At 41.3% G+C, this 19311-nt stretch overlaps 1 protein-coding gene across 8 annotated transcripts in view; it reads left to right on the top strand.

Annotated features, from left to right (window-relative positions):
• The window catches only part of galnt14 (UDP-N-acetyl-alpha-D-galactosamine:polypeptide N-acetylgalactosaminyltransferase 14 (GalNAc-T14)), a 154602-nt gene that overhangs the window by 123861 nt on the left and 11430 nt on the right, over positions 1-19311 (top strand). For all 8 annotated transcript variants that reach the window (XM_040125650.1, XM_040125653.1, XM_040125656.1 and 5 more), the window contains 7 exons: positions 2656-2743; positions 5221-5305; positions 8606-8709; positions 11694-11820; positions 14968-15060; positions 15840-15923; positions 17713-17857. In XM_040125650.1, the coding sequence (XP_039981584.1) occupies positions 2656-2743; positions 5221-5305; positions 8606-8709; positions 11694-11820; positions 14968-15060; positions 15840-15923; positions 17713-17857 (726 nt within the window). The remainder of the gene's footprint in view (positions 1-2655; positions 2744-5220; positions 5306-8605; positions 8710-11693; positions 11821-14967; positions 15061-15839; positions 15924-17712; positions 17858-19311) is intronic.

Here is a 19311-nt window from a genome sequence, read left to right as displayed (position 1 = left end):
AATAACCATGCGTATCTCTGATGCAGGAGAGATGCAGGAAGGATGATGATGATTCAGAATGTTTTTAGGGTCAGTTTTCCTCTCTGCTCAGTCATCAAACTTTCTCACTTCAAATCAGGTGGAAATAAAAAGAAGAAATGGCTGAAATTAAGAAATTGCTCCCAAGCGATTTGAAAATAACACTCATCCAATTACAACAGTAATGTCGCAAATGCTTCACCCAGAGTGCTGCACAGTGTCATTACCCTAACAGCTATTAAAGCAGACGCGGTGCTTTGTAATGTTGCTGGAGCTGTGGAGGGATGCAGCCTGCATCCCCTTGCACTGACCCTGCAGCTAATGGTCCAGAACCGCTCCACCTGCTCTGTAATATCACTGGCTGAAGACGCATCCAGCCATTTGGCCAAACTAATAGCGGGACACTCCATGATTTAACAGGCAGCTCAAGTTTGGCACTTTGTGTGTGTGTGTGTGTGTGTGTGTGTGTGTGTGTGTGTGTGTGTGTGTTGTTATACTATTATCCTATTAAAGAGCAAATGGTGCCATCAAGGTGGAAACATGAGGGAATTCAAGTACAGACATTTTGCCAGTTCTCACTTTCATAAGGGCTAAGGACTCTATTTAAGGGTTAAAGAGGCAATAACTAAGCTAAATCCATACGTCTTATGGCCTGACGGATGATTGAACAGGGTTGAGGGATATGGGCATTTTTTTGCTGTGTGGATACTTTAAAAATTTCCCATTTTATGTAATCTGTGTGATGTATAAGTCATTATGAATCCGTGAATTAGAGTTTGAGGAAACAATACTACAGTCTTAATAACCAGTCACAAATAATAAGCATTACTTTTGTAATTTACTTAAATGTGCGCTTACCAGCTTAAACAATTTCCCACTTTCTTCATCCTTTACCCTGCCGATGTGTTTTGATCTTGCAAATAGTAATTTATTCAGACACTGAGGAATTAAATGCACACTTGTAGGTTTTGTTCTAATACTTTAGTCAAAGGAATAGCTAAACATCTTTGGAAACGTTCTTATTTTCTCCCAGATTGAAATTAGACATATCTCATGTCTATGCATTATGTATAGAGCTTGAACCAGGACATGTTAAGCCTAGCTTAAGGGGGAAACGGCTAGCCTGGCTCTCTCCAAAGTTTAGAACTACACCTACTTGAACCTGTACTGTTCACTAATTAACAATAACTACAACGTGCGGTTTTAGGGTTAGTTAGAAATTTTCATTCCAAGTGCTATTATGGCAACACCGAAGGTATTTTTCTGTGAAGCAGATACAGGCACGTGATGTAAACTGAAGAGCTGAATCAGCAGCCTAACAGTGTGCCTGTTGCTTGAGAAAAGTGCATCATCTGCAGAGTAGAGCAAACCAGAAGATGATGTTAATTAAAGCGGACACTCAAGCACAACGCAAGTGTGACAGCGTACTCTGCAAATAATCTCATTAAACGTCAAACTCCCCAGCCCTCACTAACTGATTATTTTAAGTGCTGAGATTTTTGTCTCGCAAGCGACACTTTTACGCTGCAGCCTAAATGCATCTTCTAGCCATATCGGTGGTGCAGGCTCCACTTGAGAGCGAAACACTTGTTCAGGCCAGTGGAAGCGTGAGCAGCATTAACGTCTATGGACCGTAATAGGATTTTTGGAATATGACAGTTTTTTTTTTTTTTTTAAATGTGAAAAGTGAAAAGGCTCACCAGTCTCTGTCAGGCGTCGCATGCAGCTGTGGTTGAAAGGAGGAGCTTCCCAAATTGCCATGTCTCCCTAAAGGATTTTTAATGTCTCTGTTTCTTTTTTGTGGCAATACCTACATAAAAGTTCATACCAGAACATCTAATGTCCCCTGCAATTGTTTATGAAAGAGCTAGCATCACATCAGTTCCAACCTCGTCTCCTTACCCTGCATATCCCCAACACAAATAAACTGAAAAACCTGAAAACCCTCTCAGAAAAGAAATAAGAAAACCTTCACAAGTACTGAATTTTGAATTATGTCCTTACATGAATTGTGTTTACATGCACTGAGTCTTTATTCCCTGTTCTATTCATTTTTTTTTTATTTGCTCCTTATTGATGAATTCGGCTTTAATTTGAAAGACTTTTCAGGCTTTCATATTTTCATATGGCTCAATAGTCTGACATTAATGCCAGTCAAGTGAATAAAATGGAATTGAATTGAAGTGAACAGAGGTAGAGGTCACTCTCACCTCGCTAAATGTGCTGTGTGCATGATTGGTGTTGAATGACTGAAATTCCTTTTAATGTGGTGCAATATAATGACCTTGGAATATGCAGTCTGTTTCACTCTCTCTCTCTCTCTCTCTCTCTCTCTCTCTCACACACACACATACACACACACACACACACATGACCTGGACTGAAAATCTCATTTATTGGAATAGAATTTTATGATCTGCACACAGGAACACATTCCCCTTTTTGGTCTCTCTTCTTTCTTTCTATTATTACGTTGTTTTTTTTTTTTGGCACTCTTTTTTATTTCTTTTATAGCCTTAACCCGGGATGAACGTGTGTGTGTGTGTGTGTGTGTGTGTGTGTGTGTGTGTGTGTGTGTGTGTGTGTGTGTGTGTGTGTGTGTGTGTTTTATTTTTTTTTTTTTGTGTTTGTGTCCAGGACCCAACCCGTGTGGTCAGCCCTGTTATTGACATCATCAACATGGACACTTTTGCCTATGTGGCAGCCTCAGCTGATCTCCGTGGAGGTATGGAAATGCTTTCTTTCATCTACTCTCTGACAAATAAAAATGGCTCTGAGGCACCTTCGGGGTGTCTTTTGATGACAGAGAGAAACCCCACAGGGTTCCTTCTTTGTGAAGCCCTTCGTGATGAGTTTATGAAGCTGTTCACCCTCCCATGAACCTCGAACGAGAATATTGTTCAGGTGTATGTTTCAAAAAATGACCTCCAGGATCCCCGAGGGGCCCTGAGCAGTTTTTCCCTTGATTATGATTTTATATGTGATTCAGAAATAAACATAACCATGTCCCTGGTCATATCTGTGGAATTTTGAATAAGCACTGTGTGATTTTGTGAGAGCAGTATTTATCAAACGCCAAATCCCACCCAGTGATCCACACAGATTACGGGTGAGGGCATTCAATAATCATCACTGAGCTGGGAGGAAAGAACGAAGTTGTTCAGTGGAGGGGAACTGCTGTTTTTTCACACTGTAGTTCTCTTTTGATGATATCCTGTACCACAGCATAGATACACAAGTCCCCTGGATAATGTGACAATACTATAGGCTGATGTTAGGACCGTCACTTTTTATTATTTCACTTCAGTAATGAGAAGTTGTGTTTTGTTCCCCCTCAGTTTGGTATGGCAGAAAATTCTACAATACCCATGAGCCTCAGCTGTCATTGCTATGGGAAAGAAATCAGTCAGAGGTGTTAATCAGAGCTGCAGCAACTTATAATTTGGAGCAGATTCATCCAAAATTAAACCACCAGTGTCAAATTTAACGCACATAAATTGCTGAACGTGGTACCAGGTTTCTATAAAGTGTAATTTGTAGCTTCTGCTTCCATTTAGCAGAGCAACCAGCAGAATTTAAGCTTGGTAATTAGGTGTCTCTTACCAAAATACTCTTGGTCATAAGTTGTAGTTGACTTCTCTCCCGCATCTTTTGTGACTTTTATGTACACAGTGTGGTACTTTTGACCTTTTATCAAAGAAACACGTATGTTTCACACTATAACTCATCTTATGGACTGATGATTCAGTTCAGAGAGTTTCACGTCTATCCAAGCCTTGAAATGCTTCAAATATCAGTCACTTGTCAGTGTAAATGTAGAAAATGAATGTGACTTTTACGCACAGAGCCAGAGCCCTGGATGCCCAAATTACCTCCTCTTGCTTTGCAACTCTATAGAGAGAGATAACAAAATTAGAAGTTTGTATATAAATATAAGACTGTCCAATCTCCCCTGTCATATCAGAGGTTGATGTCCTCTTTATGACGTGTTTTATGGCAGAGCTTCTGCTGTTTTGAAATGCCTTTCCAAGAATTATATTTTTTGTGCATTGTTGAAATGCTGTCTTGAAAACCTGAAACCCGGAAATCACTAATAGTGTTGAAAGTGGAGGATGCAGGTGTTTTGGGATGAAGCGGTGACCGTGCGCTAATGAACTGAGCATCACAGATCCAAGATGCAGAACAGAGAATCCAAGGAGGGCTTTTTCGTTTTAGCTCGTCGCGATTCTGCCGTTACAGGTGAGCTGAAACCAAATGACCTGATAGTAGATCAGAACAACACACAAATGTGTTCTCCACTCGGCTTCTGTCTTCGTCATTCCTCTGTCATCTCTCACTTTTTCTGAAGCCAATATCGCCTAAGAGCTTCGTAGTCCCTCTCACTTTCCATTAGCTTGACTTATTCCAATCTACTCTTCTTGGTAACAGCAATCAATGCTGATAATAGCCCTGTCCATCGCACTATCCCTTTCTCTCACACACCACACACACACAAACACACACACCCCAACATGGGAATCGATGGTTATAGTTGGGCTCATAAAGGACATTTTAGTTATAGATGAAGCCGTCGCTCATAATATAAAAAAGATGGGTATAAGATGGACTTTCATTGATCCAGACACACACGCACACACATGTTGAAGTGTATAGACACACACACAGATAGGGGATGGAGGTGCTGTGGCACTAACTCCTTGACCTGCTGGACTGCAATAGCAGCAAACACACACACCTACACAAGCCAACACACACACACGTTTACTTGCGTGTACATCAGCACATACAGAAACATGGACAGTAAATGATAATTAAGAGGATGGAAATTAAATGCAGGGATGTAACAATAGATATACAATTCGTAAAAAGTTATCAATTAACTGATTGATCTCAATACATAAATTCTGCTGTCTTGCTTTTGAAAATCTACAGTAAATTTTTAGCATTTTCCATAATATCAGCAAAAGGAAATATCAGTGTGCATTTTCAGTAGTTATTGGTATATGAATACTCAAAATAAAGCATGACAAGATCACAAAATCAACGTGTACACCTGTAAGTCTCCTGTATCTCCAGTCCATTATAGCAGTTCACCACTGCTTCCATCCTCACACGGCATTTATCTTAATTTAGTGAAGCCTTGGCAAAGTACAGCATTTTCTCTAGACACATTCTTTACTGTATGTTCTTTTTCTCCCTCAGGCTTTGATTGGAGTCTCCATTTTAAGTGGGAGCAGCTGTCGCCGGAACAGAGGGCTCGCCGGATCGACCCGACTCAGCCGATCAAGTAATTCACACATATATATACCAGTGCATATAAGTGGACACACACATGTATGACAGAGTGTGTGCTTACCCTGACCCTGGAGCTACTTAAGCATGTGTGGACGAAACAAAGAGGAAAGGAGGAACGCAGAGACTGGAAGAAGAAGAGGCAGAAAAGTGGGAGAAAGATGAAGATGTGAAGAGACGTGTGGAGGGCATTTAGAGATAGGAAGGAGGACGGGGAAAAAAAGAGGAGTTTTTATTTACTTTAGTAGGTATTCCTAATATGCAGGAAAACTTGAAAAAGACAAAATGAAATAACGCAATCGGCCACCATTAAATTCATTTAAAACCTGTAGGCTCAAGCTTATCTCTGACATGTAAACATTCCCCTCTTCTAACTATTCACAGAGAACAGAGGAAGTTATACCCATGCTTAGAAAGTTAAATAAATAAATCCTTGTCTGAAAAAGTTTCAAGCTTCAGTGGAGAGGTTTAAATGCTGTTAAATGCCCTTTGAGTGTTTCTGGGTTCATGGATGTGTGTACTTGATCTGTACGGACAAGCAGAACTCAGCAGTCTCCATAGGCTTAAAAAAAACTTTTACTTGGTCTACAGTGTTTTAAAATGTGGGAAAATTCCACCAAAAATAAATTTCTGTCTAGATGATATTCATTGGAATGATTTCCAATCATTATTTCATTTCAAGGCATGGATCCGCAGCCAGACACTCATCTGAGCCAAATACAACAAATAAAGTTGAGTTCTTCTTGCTCTCATGCGGTCGACTTCAGGTTTTCTAGTGTGCGTGCGTGGAACAATGTCCGCGTACGGATACCTCTGATTGTAGTATGAATAGAAGTGCGTCCGCATCCACAGTCCACGTCCATGTCTGCGTCTGTTCGAGGACAAGCGGAAAACCATGGACTGGCCTAGTCTGCATGTCTGCTGGAGAAAGAGGTGCCCACACACTGTGACAATGCTCTTAAATGAATGAGGTTTTTTTGGGAAAACTATGAGATTTCAAACTTGAAATGATAAAATTATGAGGTCCCAATTTGAACCCCACCATCAGTCATGTCATGGTAATACATACATTGTCACAGCAATAAAAATATTTACAACATAAAAAATAAAGGGAATACAGGGATATACCCATTAACATCAGTTACTTGTCAGTCTATTGAAGCGATACATACAGACGACTTGAGCACATACATGACAGGAAGGACTCTCAATCGTAAACTGTTCAAACCAAACTTAAAAAATAGGAATGAAGCTTGAAAATTCATAAATAAATGTACAAAATCACATTTGCTGTGGCTGTGGTGGTTGATTGGTGAGGTGACTCGCTGCTGGAGGAACATCCTCTCTGCAACAATCAGTAACAAATGTATCACGTGGGTTTGACCTGTTGTTGCGGCCCCCCCCCCCCGTTTACACAAAACCAAATCATCATTGCCTGACACATCATTTGCTGTGGAGAGATGAACAAACAAACAAAGGCAAGGCATAGGATCCACAGAGCAAACAAACAAACACTCTCTCACACACACACACACACACACACACACACACACACACACACACACACACACACACACACACACACACACCCAGACAGAGTTATGAACAATAAACTTTGGCACTGTTCCTTCTTCATAAGTCAGATTGGTGGCAGGAACCCAGATTTGCCGTTGTGCCAACTTGTGCCTGACTTCGTGCTTGTGGAGGCAGAGTGTTTAACAGTCACAGATGGACGGGTGGTGATGTGTGTCTGTGTCCGTCCGTGTGTGTGTGTGTGTGTGTGTGTCCACGTGTGTGTGAGAGATACATGTAGAGAGATGGAGTGCGGCTTATTTATTGTGACAGTCTGTCTCTACCTGGGTGTCAGTGTGCTGCGTCTGTCTGTGTAATGTCAACCTGTGGAGGCTGCACTGAGTCACTTTGTCTGTCTGGGAACACACACGCACAAATGTACCCACACATTCGTAAAATGCGCTTGTGAGGACCATCATTGGCATCATTGGCCTTTAACCCTAACCAACACAAACATCATACAAACTGTAACCATCAAGTGCAGTACACAGGTGTACTGTACCGAGTAAATGTAGGTGGCTGCTTTCCTCCACTTTTAGAACGACATTAGCACTGCTCGAAAAAAAACGCAGCCCTCGCTGCATCGGCAGACCGGGGGCACCGATGTCTCAACGTTTGTCGCAGCACAACGCACTGCCATCTGACTATGCCGCATGATGGCCAGTCAAATATGTACAAACTCAAATTCCTGGTAGATTGCTGTGTAAAGTGAACATGAATAAATTTCCAGAGTGAAATCCTGTCTCATCGTACTGTAACTGCCGTGCAGTGTTTTTGTGTCTGATAAGCCTTGAAACTCATGGAGGTAAAACGGCCCGTGTGGATCCGTCCTCACAAAGATGTGTAGTAAAGGGCGCACGCACGCAAATATGCGCCAGCTTTGTCTCATTCTGTTTATTTGCCAGGTTATTTTATGCTGTTTAATTTCTTAATTTCCTCACGTACATACTCCACACCCGATACGAGCAAGGAGTTTTACATACAAACATGCTTGTATTCCTTTAGATACGCAAGGACAAATTGAGCTTGAAAAGGTTTTATGTGCTTCCACCTCACATACAGACACACACTATCAGACACACGGACGCAGTGTGCTATTTGCAGGTGGCTACAGCAGGAAAATTGTTGATAAATAGAGGGTATTTGATGACGCATGCTGGCCATCAGCTATTCACTCGTCATATTGGCCAGATCATGATTCAGCCTGTGTTTTTCTGTGATGCAGCAAACCAGCGAGCTCTTTTCTATTCTCGGCAGTGGCGAAAGTGTCTTTTTGCCTTTAGATCAGATCAGATCAGATTAGATTGGATTTTCGAGACATTTAAGAAAAAACATCAATGAGAAAAAGATGGAGTTTACTGTTCAATTAAATTGAACTACTGAGACTCTGTAAATGTCCTGCCAAAAAACCGGGAGATATTGTTTTGTGGATTTTTAAACCCACTGCCAGAGGATTCCTAAAAGTCTCCCATGAGCTTGATGAGACTCAAATCTGGGAACACAAGATTAGATTTGACTCAGACTCAGATCAGATTGCATTGATCAGGAGGCAAATTAAACTAAATTTGTGAAATTTGAATGTTGGATAATATTTACAGTGCCAGCAACTCGTTACAAATACCAGCATCTTCAGATAACATTAACTGCCTGAGCACATTCATCCATCCGTCTCTTTTTGACCCCTCGATCTCTTTTCCTCTTGTTCTTTCCCTTCCTCTTACAGGACTCCCATCATCGCAGGCGGGCTCTTTGTGATTGACAGGTCCTGGTTCAATCACCTCGGCAAATACGACACCGCCATGGACATCTGGGGCGGGGAGAACTTTGGTGAGTCGTCCTAACTGGAGGACAGCTGCTGCCACCATCACTGGTCTTTCAAGGAAAAGAAGCAGACCGCACTGACGAATCATAGCAGATATAAATAGTTTGCAGTTGAGGTGTTGTGACAGGACTTAAATGTTTGTCTCCTGTAGATGTACATTTGTCTAAAAACAATGACAACAGTTATTTTTCTGTGTTACAGACAATGAAGCTAAGCCTCTCCCTCTTCTTCTCTGCTTTGTTCTCTTAACCTCTTTCAGATTTTGCAAAAAAAAACAAAAAAGCTCTCTTGTTGATTGTTACACCAGAATTGCATTTGTCAGTTCATTCAACGTGATGCAAATGGTGTTCTGAACCAGAAACCAGAAACCAAAGGTTTGAACAGATGGAAAGCTGCAATTGATCCTGTTCTGGCTTCAGTAACTGACAGCATGTTTTCATCATCATCATCATCATCCTACCAGGGATAAATGATGCACGTCACACTGCTAAGACTGGAAAAAATGTTGCGGGTGAACATAATCCAGGCAGCGATTTCATTCCCTCCAAAACCTTTTTGATAAAGCAAATCAGTCGTATATAATCATAATTTGTGGGAGAAGGGTCGGTTTTAAAAAATGGAAAGTTGGATGATGAAGAGCTGAGTAGAAAGTAAAGAGACAGAAACGTGGAAGCTGATAGAAAGACAAAGGTCCTTCAATATCAAGCCGAAGCTGAACTTTTCATTTAGCGGAAAAAGTCTTTACAGTCTGGTGTGTGTGTGTGTGTGTGTGTGTGTGTGTGTGTGTGTGTGTGTGTGTGTGTGTGTGTGTGTGTGTGTGTCTGAGACAGTTTGCTGATTGCTGTATTGCTGCTTTTCTCAGATCAATGAGAGACGGTTAGCTTGTTTTTCCCTATCTGTCTCTCTCTCTCTCTCTCTCTCACAGACACACACACTCTCACACGCGCACACACACACACACACACACACACACGCATTCGCTCTGTGTCAAGTTTCTGTCAGTCTCACAGGCTCTGTGTCAGTATCTCAGTATCTCGCTGACTTCTCTTGTTTTCCTTTGTAGCCTGAGGCATTTCATCTTTACTTACATCTCTCCTCTTCCTCATCAAATCCAGTCCGTGCTCTCATTTTCACTTCCCCTCTCTCTCTCTCTCTCTCCTCTCTCTCTCTCTCTCTCTCTCCCTCTCTCTGCCTCTCTCTCTCTCTCTCTGTCTATGTCTATGTCTCTCTCCCGCGCGGTTTCTGTAAACCGTGAAGTTCTCAGCTTCTCGTTCTTCGGGGAAACTTTGCTACTTTTCTCTTTTTCTCCTCTGAGCTCACGCACATACAGAGACTCTGTGAGTTAACACAAGCCCCTGTAACGCATACAAAGACATAAAGTGAAGTTAGTTGTGTCTTTATTATGTGCTGCTGAGCTCACATCAGAGAATGAGCACAGCGTAAGCAGGTCATACAAACACAACCAGTGCATGTGACTAATGAACACACATGCACATAGTAGCACAACACACACGTGGGGGGACACAAACAAACACAGACATGGAATCAAACAAACAAATCCATCCAGTCCACAGTGGTTCATCAAATTTTTAGGGAGATCTGTCCCACTTAGCCGTGATGTGCAGGATAGAAAACTAACGAGGAGAGACAGAACAAAAAAGCCAAAGCTTCAAATAAACAGCAAGCCTGGTTACACTAAGAGACATCAACTGCTCCAATGAAACTGCTAAATTTACCCCAACATTAAGTCACATTGTTAATTTTCAATACATTAAGGTGCATATCTCACTTTAAAAATTCAAATCAGCAGGGATTACACCGTACAACAGTGGTGACACATCAATCTTTAGGTGAGCAAGGTTTGCCTGTTTTTACATGTCCGAAGAATAGTCGATTCCCAGACATTATGACTAAACACAATTCAACAAAAACCAGACAAACCTTTCTTATTCCAAACTACAGAAAATGCTTCGTTATTTTCAACAGTGGCGACACAATAATCTTTAGGCAGGCAAAGTTTCCCAGTTACCACGACACAGCTGATATATATCGTACATGTGCTTTTATTTATATAGCACCTTTTAAGAGCAGAACACCACAGAGTGCATCACAATAAAAAAAGGCAACATGCTTAAGGGTTACAAAGCAGTACAGGTAATTACTAGTTATTGTTAGTTAAACACTGAGGGTTTCGCCAATTTTTGACATGGTTCCAGGGAAGGGTATTCAGATCTTTGTCTTTTGTTTTTCTTTTGACTGAGAAAAGAAACAGAAATATAGAGCTTCTTTTATATTCAGCAGAATGAGGCAGCCATAAGCAGTAATTTTTCATGAATGACTGGATATTTTGTGATACTTCTCGGTAAATAAATTGAAATAACGATATTGTCTATCTTACCGTGTGCAAGTCGAATGTTGGGTATTTTACATGTCTGAGCAATAGTCGATTCCGAGACATTGTGACTAAACAAAATTGAACAAAAACAAAAAGGAAAACTTTCTTATACCAATTAACAGGAAATGCTTCATCATTTTAGGCAAATGTCCTCCTTTGATGAAATCATCTTGGCACAGTGATTACATTTCGCTTTTGGAATAATGTCTTTTATACAGCTAAGGCTCCTTTTCTTATGTTTACTCTGGATCTCTGTATTATAAAAACTGCAAGACAGTATAGCTGGTAGAGGATATATTTTTAATAAATCCCTGGTGATGTATCCAGGATGTACTCCACCTCTCACTTCTTCCATGTATGACAGTTGGGGTACGCCCTAAAAACCGCTTCCAAGCGCCCCAAAGGAGAACACACAGGCATAGCAAGTGGATGGATGGATGTCGAGGATATAGCTGGAGTCCTGTATGCACCTCAGCGTTCACTTGATCAATTTAAACTGCAGCCGCAGTGAAATGTGACACCTGGATATTGTCTTTATCGATGAAAATGCAGGAAAGTTAGAGGGTTGCATGCGTGTGTTTGTGGTGTGTGCAGAGATCTCGTTCCGAGTGTGGCAGTGTGGTGGCAGTCTGGAGATCCTTCCCTGCAGCAGAGTGGGTCACGTCTTCAGGAAGAAACACCCGTACGTCTTCCCTGAGGGCAACGCCAACACCTATATCAAGTAAGTTTCTATACAAACTTAATCTCTAATCTACTATTTATTGCACAAAAATTAATAATTTTTTTTTTTAGCAGTTTAATGTCATGTTTTGGGTTTGACGACTGATCAGACCAAAGTTAGACAAGTTTGGGTCAATGAGTGTTGACATTTGGATTTGGAACTCCACCATGCCATCAGACTTTTTCTTAACTTTCATGGCAACTGTGGCTCAGGAGGTAGGGCGGGTGGTCCACTAACAGGAAGGCCGGTGGTTCGATCCCCACTCCGCATGTCGAAGCGTCCCTGGGCAAGACACTGAAACCCCAAATTGCCTCTGATGAATCATCGTGTGTGTGTGTGTGTGTGTGTGCGCAGTAGTGTAAAGCGCTTTCAGTGGTTGATAAGTGCAGTATGAATTAGAAAAAGACAAGCTGTTTTTTTCATTCCTGTTTTGGTAGGATTGTGCGAAAAGTTCTTGCAGGATTTGCAGGACTTGCTGCTCAGCAACGTGACCGATCGTAGTCTACCTGTCACCGCATGTATGGTCTTCTGTACCTGCTCAGTCATTCAATACGTGCTTCTTTCCTGCTGTAAAGATTTAAACCACAATGTGTTGTGGTCGTTATATGTAGGTTGCGTTGGGTTTTTAGTTCAGTTCTGTCCTGCTCGGGGAATTCACTGCCCCACAGACCTCATGATTGACTACCTTTAGTACCAAGCTAATCACAGTAGTGACTTGTCGGACTTGTTTGTAAACCCTTCAGTTTGTTTTTACACACTAACCTACCTACCTAACCAAAAATCCCAGTTACTTTCCTGCTGACTGATTCACTGCTTGACTGACGTGCTGTAAACACTCAGAAGAAACAGACATGCAGTGTTTCTACTCTGAGCTGTGCGTTGCAGCCACCACATCATTGTTAAAGTGGATTTACAGCTGCCTGGGAGCCTTTGAGCTGCGAGTACAATATTATCCTATTACCATAAGCTGTATTCTGTTCTCTGCCCCTTTCAAACAGTTCAAACAGAAAGATGTTTACAGGCAGTCCAATAATCCATTAACAGGACTAATGTGCTCAGACCGCATGTGAATTGATCTCGTATAAATAGATTAAACAAGGCTACAATAAGGATGCCGGTTCCATTCAGATTGTAAAATCGAGTGCACTTTCAACATTACTGCGTGCTGTAAATCACATTGTATTATACAGTAAGGAATGATAACAAAAAATAGCATGGAATTACGAGACAGTGTTTGTTTCTTTGAGGTCACAAGAGAAACGTGAACCCTTTAGTATTGAAAACTAGTTATTTAAATTGTTGCTTTTATCACTATCCGCAGGAAAGCCAATATGAAGTCTGGGCATGTACTGAAAGGCATTCTGGGAAACATTGTAAATGACAGGGAGAGTGCCGGAAACTAAATTGCAGCGCTTCATCACAAAATAACTCCAGGGATCCACTGAAAGCCACAGGCTGACGATGTATCTCATGGATTATTCCTTTAACAGTTCAGTAATTCACGAACCTCAGCATGTGAGCAAGGCATTAATACAGCCAGGGTTGGGAGTTTAGTTCCCTTTGTGGCTTAACGAGCAGAGCTAGGCGGTAATGCTGCCAGGTTGGAAGGATTCAGCTCCCAAAACTAGCGCTCCCACTGTTGACCGGCTCTTTGGAGCAAAAGCAGCAGCCAAACGGCTCATATAAACTTATTGTACTGTGTCAACCGGCTAATCCACACCAACACTTTCTTTTTTCTTTTCCATCCGTGCTGTTTAGTCTCTCATTTCGCTCCCTGTTGGCCATTACCGAGGCAACATCTGTTCAGCACGAAAGATGGCGACATTTATTCATATCACGATGGCCTGGTGTTTGTTATCAACGCCGATCTCCCGAACAAAGCTGCTGTTGTCTGCTCGCGTGTTTCTCTGCCGGTTAATTAGCTGGAGACTCGGTGCTGGCACTCTGGGTTTTGAGTATGCTAAATAAAAAGAGCTGCTTAATAATTCGATTACAAAGATTATGCTGTTTCCTCCTTCGTAGAGGCCTGATGCTGTGACCTTGTGTGTGTGTGTGTGTGTGTGTGTGTGTGTGTGTGTGTGTGTGTGTGTGTGTGTGCGCGCAGTGATTGAGATTTTAATTGTAAGCCTGTGTGTGACACATATTTATGTTTATACGCCCACAAGCATCTCATATCCTCTCTCTTTTCCCCTTCCATTAAACCGCCACAGCCAGTGTGTGTAATGCCTGTAATGGAGGCTTTCTCAGCTCATAGAAACTCAGCTAATAGGTAATTGCTACCGAAAGACAGAGAGAGAGAGAGAGAGAGAGAAAAAGAGTAAATCTGGAGAAGAGATAGACAAAATGTGCTTCACCTTTCCTGCAGTGTGGGTGAATAAAGCACACTGAGTTGAACAGAACTTAACTGAACGAGATGAAATAGCAGAAGGCAGGATTAACAGTACAATAAGAATATGATCGGATCAGCCGCATCACATCTGGCGGTGGTGTGGCTCACACTGTGACTCCATCCACACGCAGAATTAACATGTAATCTGTATCTGGAGATCTTATCTGGAAAAGGAAAAACACATGTTAAGGCAGAGACCGCATCTGAAGGTTGGCCGTTGTTTCTGCAAGAGGTGTTTGTTTACAGGCAGCAGGTGAGCACTGGGAAGCCCGCTGATGTCTGTTTTTACTTGTTATCTTTCCTCCTCCTGCCTGCAGCCTCTCCTCCATTTCACTATGTTTAAAATATCAGCTGGGTCACACTCAGAAACAAGCTCCACACTGCTGATATATATATATATATACTGCTGATATATATATATATATATATATATATCTCTCATTTAAACATTTAAATATCTTCCCCAAATATGTAGGTCACAGAAGTTGGAATTCTGTATTTGTGACCAAGCTGTCCTGTTTGTACTCATACTGTGTGGAGTAATTACCACTGTGCCCCAAACACATTCACAAGTGCATGATGAAATCCCCTAAAATTTTTGATGCATCAGATAGTGTTGAATAAAAACAACATGGTACAGTTTCCCATGTTTTGAATTAGTAGAATAAAATCTGAAGCTTGTTTGTGTGCCATTTAGAAAAATAAAAATAGTTGTACATGTTGTACATTTGTGTGTGTGTGTGTGTGTGTGGTTACAGGAACACACGTCGCACAGCTGAGGTATGGATGGACGACTTCCGTCTCTTTTACTACTCTGCTCGACCTGCAGCTCGAGGGAAATCCTACGGAGAGTAAGAATACACACGCAGCGTTGAGTGTATGATCATAATTCAATGCCTGGGCATTTACACAAACCTTTAACAGTAGATTAAAACCCCCTGAAACTCGTGTGTGTGGTGCTGTACAGTGCTTTAACTTCTCAACTTGCTGCTGCGATATACAGGTGTTCTCCAAAACCTGGTTACATCCCTGCTGGGTGTGGTTCACAAGTGCAACAGATCCCGCTTTTGACCACACCTGCACCCACACAGTCATCAGTGGGGCTGGCTGTGGTCTGAGGTGAAACGGGCTTGGAGTATTTTAGACAGAAATGGCAGGGAAACACCGCTTTTCAGCCTGGTGTTAGGTTACCTCGTAAATCTAAAGTCTTTAACCTATAATAAATGGTTTAGCTTGGACAAGTGTTTTATCCCCAAATGGGAGGCAAGTCCCCACCATGTGATTGATATAAGACTTCCACATACACAGCTGCAACAGACCTTAAAGCCCACAGCTGTGCTTAAATGTCAGTATTTATCAGTCAGACACAGGTGAACACTGACATTTAAACACAGCTTTAAGGTTTTAGCTGTCTTTTTTAATCACACACTTCCATTATTTGCCTTGGCTGTATGTTAGTTTTTCATTTACTTTGTCGATTCTGTTATGTGTTTGTTTATTTTATGACGAGATCTCCTTGTCTGAGTATTAGTTTTCTGTCTGCCTGATTTACCGTTTATCTGACTGCCTTTTTCTTTATCTGGCTGCTGTTTCTGCTGGTGTGTGATTACGTGTGTTTATATGTCATCAGTATCGGAGGCAGAGTGGAACTTCGCAAGAAGCTCAAGTGCAAATCCTTTAAGTGGTACTTGGACAACGTCTACCCAGAGCTCAAGTAAGTGTGTGTGTGTGTGTGTGTGTGTGTGTGTGTGTGTGTGTGTGTGTGTGTGTGTGTGTGTGTGTGTGTGTGTGTGTGTGTGTGTGTGTCTTCAGACTTATCTGTCCAGGGAACGCTTCTGCTGAGCTTGCAAACTAAGAGGAGAAATTTCAAGACTGATGCCAAAACTGGCTTTATTACCGTCTGGTTCATTTCTAAAGGGAGATTATCCTTATTATTATTATTTTCTTCTGTTTTTTTTCTTTTTTCTTTTTTAGTTTCTTTGTGTGTTTGTTTGTTGTTTTGATTGAGAGACCCCTGGTGGCAGAAAATTACAAGCTGCGTGTTTTAACGGAAAACCAGCATAATGAACTGGGGCCATGGGGTTTGATAGACATGACACAATCAAGTGTTTGCAAATCGATCATTATCAAGGACCGTCACCTTTTTATTAAGGCTAGAAAACTAGCCATAACAAGAGGTGATAGGCATCAATAAAAGCAGTGCAGAGTTTCGCTTAGAGATTTGATTCCAGATCTCTGGCTAGCTTCTTCTGCAGAGCTTACAGTGTATTCAGACCAGAGTTCGTCTGGCAAAATTTACTCACATTTGGAGGCAAAATATGGCACTCAAACTGTTTTTTTGTTTGTTTTTTAAATATCTGTCAAAAATCATGTCCACAGTCAATATATATACCCACCCTCAACCGCACCCACACACACACACACACACACACACACACACACACACACACAGACTCAAACACACACACACACACAGCCCATCTTTACGTCTTTTTGGACACATCATTCATTGTCTTTGTGTGTTAGGTCTCTCTCTCTGTCCTGATTGCCTGAGCTCCCACGGGTCCTGGCTCCTTAGATTGACTGCCCTATCTGCACGGACACACACACACACACTCGCACATGAACACACCATCACACTTTATAACATCATAAGCCGTGGTGGTAACTCTTTCATATGCGTACATATAGTGCACATCTACACTTCTTACACGCACACAAACATGCCAATACAAATGCCTTTAAGACACATAAGCACTCTCATTTAAACGCTTTCCCTCTCTTTCACACACACTTCAACACACACATACACACACACACACACACACACACACACACACACACACACACACACACACACACACACAACTTAAATACCCATTTATCCACTGGTGGCTGGTGTTAATCCCCCAGAATGGAATTAACAGGCTTGCTCTCAGGGGAAAACAGACCTGACCCTTAAAACGCAGAATAACCTTTAACGGGTTATTAAAACAGAGAGAGATAGCAGATTGAATTAATGCTATAGGGCTTAAGCCCGAGTTTATAGCGGCCGAGAATTGAACAAGAAAGACAGAGAAAGTTTATCGAATGGGAAGATTGGGAAGAAACTTTCTGAAGTAATGAGTTTAGAGAATCTTGGCCTTCAGCAGATTTGTTAAAGGTGCGGCACGTCATTTTTGAAAATATTGATAAATCACTGTCAAATTAACTGGGATATCTTGATGTAGTTAATGAGACCATGGTGGAGATGATTGGGGTCTTCTGTCTCATTTCAGCGTGAGGCTTTTGGTGAAGCTTAAAGCGAGGACCATATTTCATCCTAACCCTGTTGCTTCCACATAGGGTAAATGTGGCTTTGGAGATTAAAAGGTCCAATAACTCAAATTAACTAAATAAATACTTTCTCACTTACTTCTAGTGGTGTCTATATAGTTATATCAGTCTCACCAATACAATGGACCCTTATCTGTATGGCTTCTCTATCCTGTTTCCTCCATCAGGGTCCCAGATGACTCCGACTCTCAGTCTGGGGTGATCAAACAGAGGCAGAACTGTCTGGAGTCTCGCAGGGTGGAGGGGCAGGAGCACCCCGTCCTCACACTGGTTCCGTGCGTAGGAACAGAGGGGGTCCCCGCCATCAACCAGGTGAGTCGACCAGGAGTTAGAAATACCATCAGTCGGTTTGCAAAACAGGATGAGTTGTAGCTCTTCCCATCGTGAACTGGTGGGAAACCGATGAATGAGGGATATAGTGGAGATTAAACTCATCTAAAGTGAGTTTACTGGTGGAATATCTACAAAATTTACTACTTGCTTCATATCTGGAATTGTAAGTGTCTATTTCTAAAGGGGAAATAATATTAAAAGTGTGAGTAATTTGCATATAAAAAAACCCCCATAAAAATCTTAGTATAAAGCAGGAAAATGTTCGCGATACATTATTCATTATGTTTGGATAATTTGAAAATGCTATTAACAACATAAATAAATAGACTTTATCAAAGAAGTGTTCTTTATTTTATGTACATATATATTTATCTAATCCTATATTAAAAGAGGAAGTCTCTCAAGAGACTTATGTCCGAGAATAAACATATACAGTTTAAGCATGGACAGATACAGCAACTTTACACGTACAGGTAAGACATTAGTGTCACACTAAGAAAAGCAATTAGACATGGAATTGCAAATACTTACATGTAGTATTTTAAATTGTTAAGTCTTAAGGACATAGAAAGTCATTTTGGGACGATAAATGAACATTTATTTTTCCCCAGCTTCAAGCTCCAATGTGCAGGATTTGAAAATTTCTGTCTTTGGCAACCAGTGGCAACTGGTAGCAGTATTGTATTTTTGCAAACAAATAGTGGCTCTTATCTGACTGTGGTTGTACTGAGAAGCAGTGTTGCAGCACAAAAACCTGGCCCTTGTACATATCCAGCCTCAGTGGGCCCCCTTCCCCATTTAATGCATCCATTGTCACATATGTAATTACTGAGTCAACACTGAGTCCAGCCCAGTCTGTTGCAACATAGAAGTAGCACAATAAAACTTTGGAAACTTAAAGGCACAAACCATAGATGTACAAAACCGATAGCCTTAGTATTAAAAGTGGAAACTGTCACTGTCACTATCACTGTCAAACCGACTGGTCTGAATACACGAGTAATGTTTAATAGGAACTCCGTTAGTAAATATAATAACAGATTCATTAAACATTTATGATGCTGTTTATTTGCATGTAAATACAACAGTGAAACTCATCAAAACCTGTCATATTTCAAAGTTACCATTCAAAAGGCTCTAATATTGTTTCAGGTACAAGAAATGGCCGTTCACACTCTTTTTTTAGCCAATAGTTTAGTTATTATGCTAATAATTTAAAACTACAAAATACCACATTTTTACTTCCAGATCTTTTTGAGGGAACTCCTCATGTTGGGGCTCTGGTAACTTAGCTCCACTACGCCCCTGCTTGCTGGAAAACAAACAGCTGTTGTAGATTAAGATGAGACAATATTGCTCAACTTACCTCTTCTCTCCGCGCCCTCTCGCTCCCGTTGGTCATTAGTAGATGTAAGTAAGATTCCTGCGAGAGA

Source organism: Xiphias gladius, chromosome 4, assembly GCF_016859285.1.
Source record: "Xiphias gladius isolate SHS-SW01 ecotype Sanya breed wild chromosome 4, ASM1685928v1, whole genome shotgun sequence".
NCBI lineage: Eukaryota > Metazoa > Chordata > Actinopteri > Istiophoriformes > Xiphiidae > Xiphias > Xiphias gladius.
Note: the sequence above shows the minus strand (reverse complement) of the source record. Positions and strands in the feature narration are given on the sequence as shown.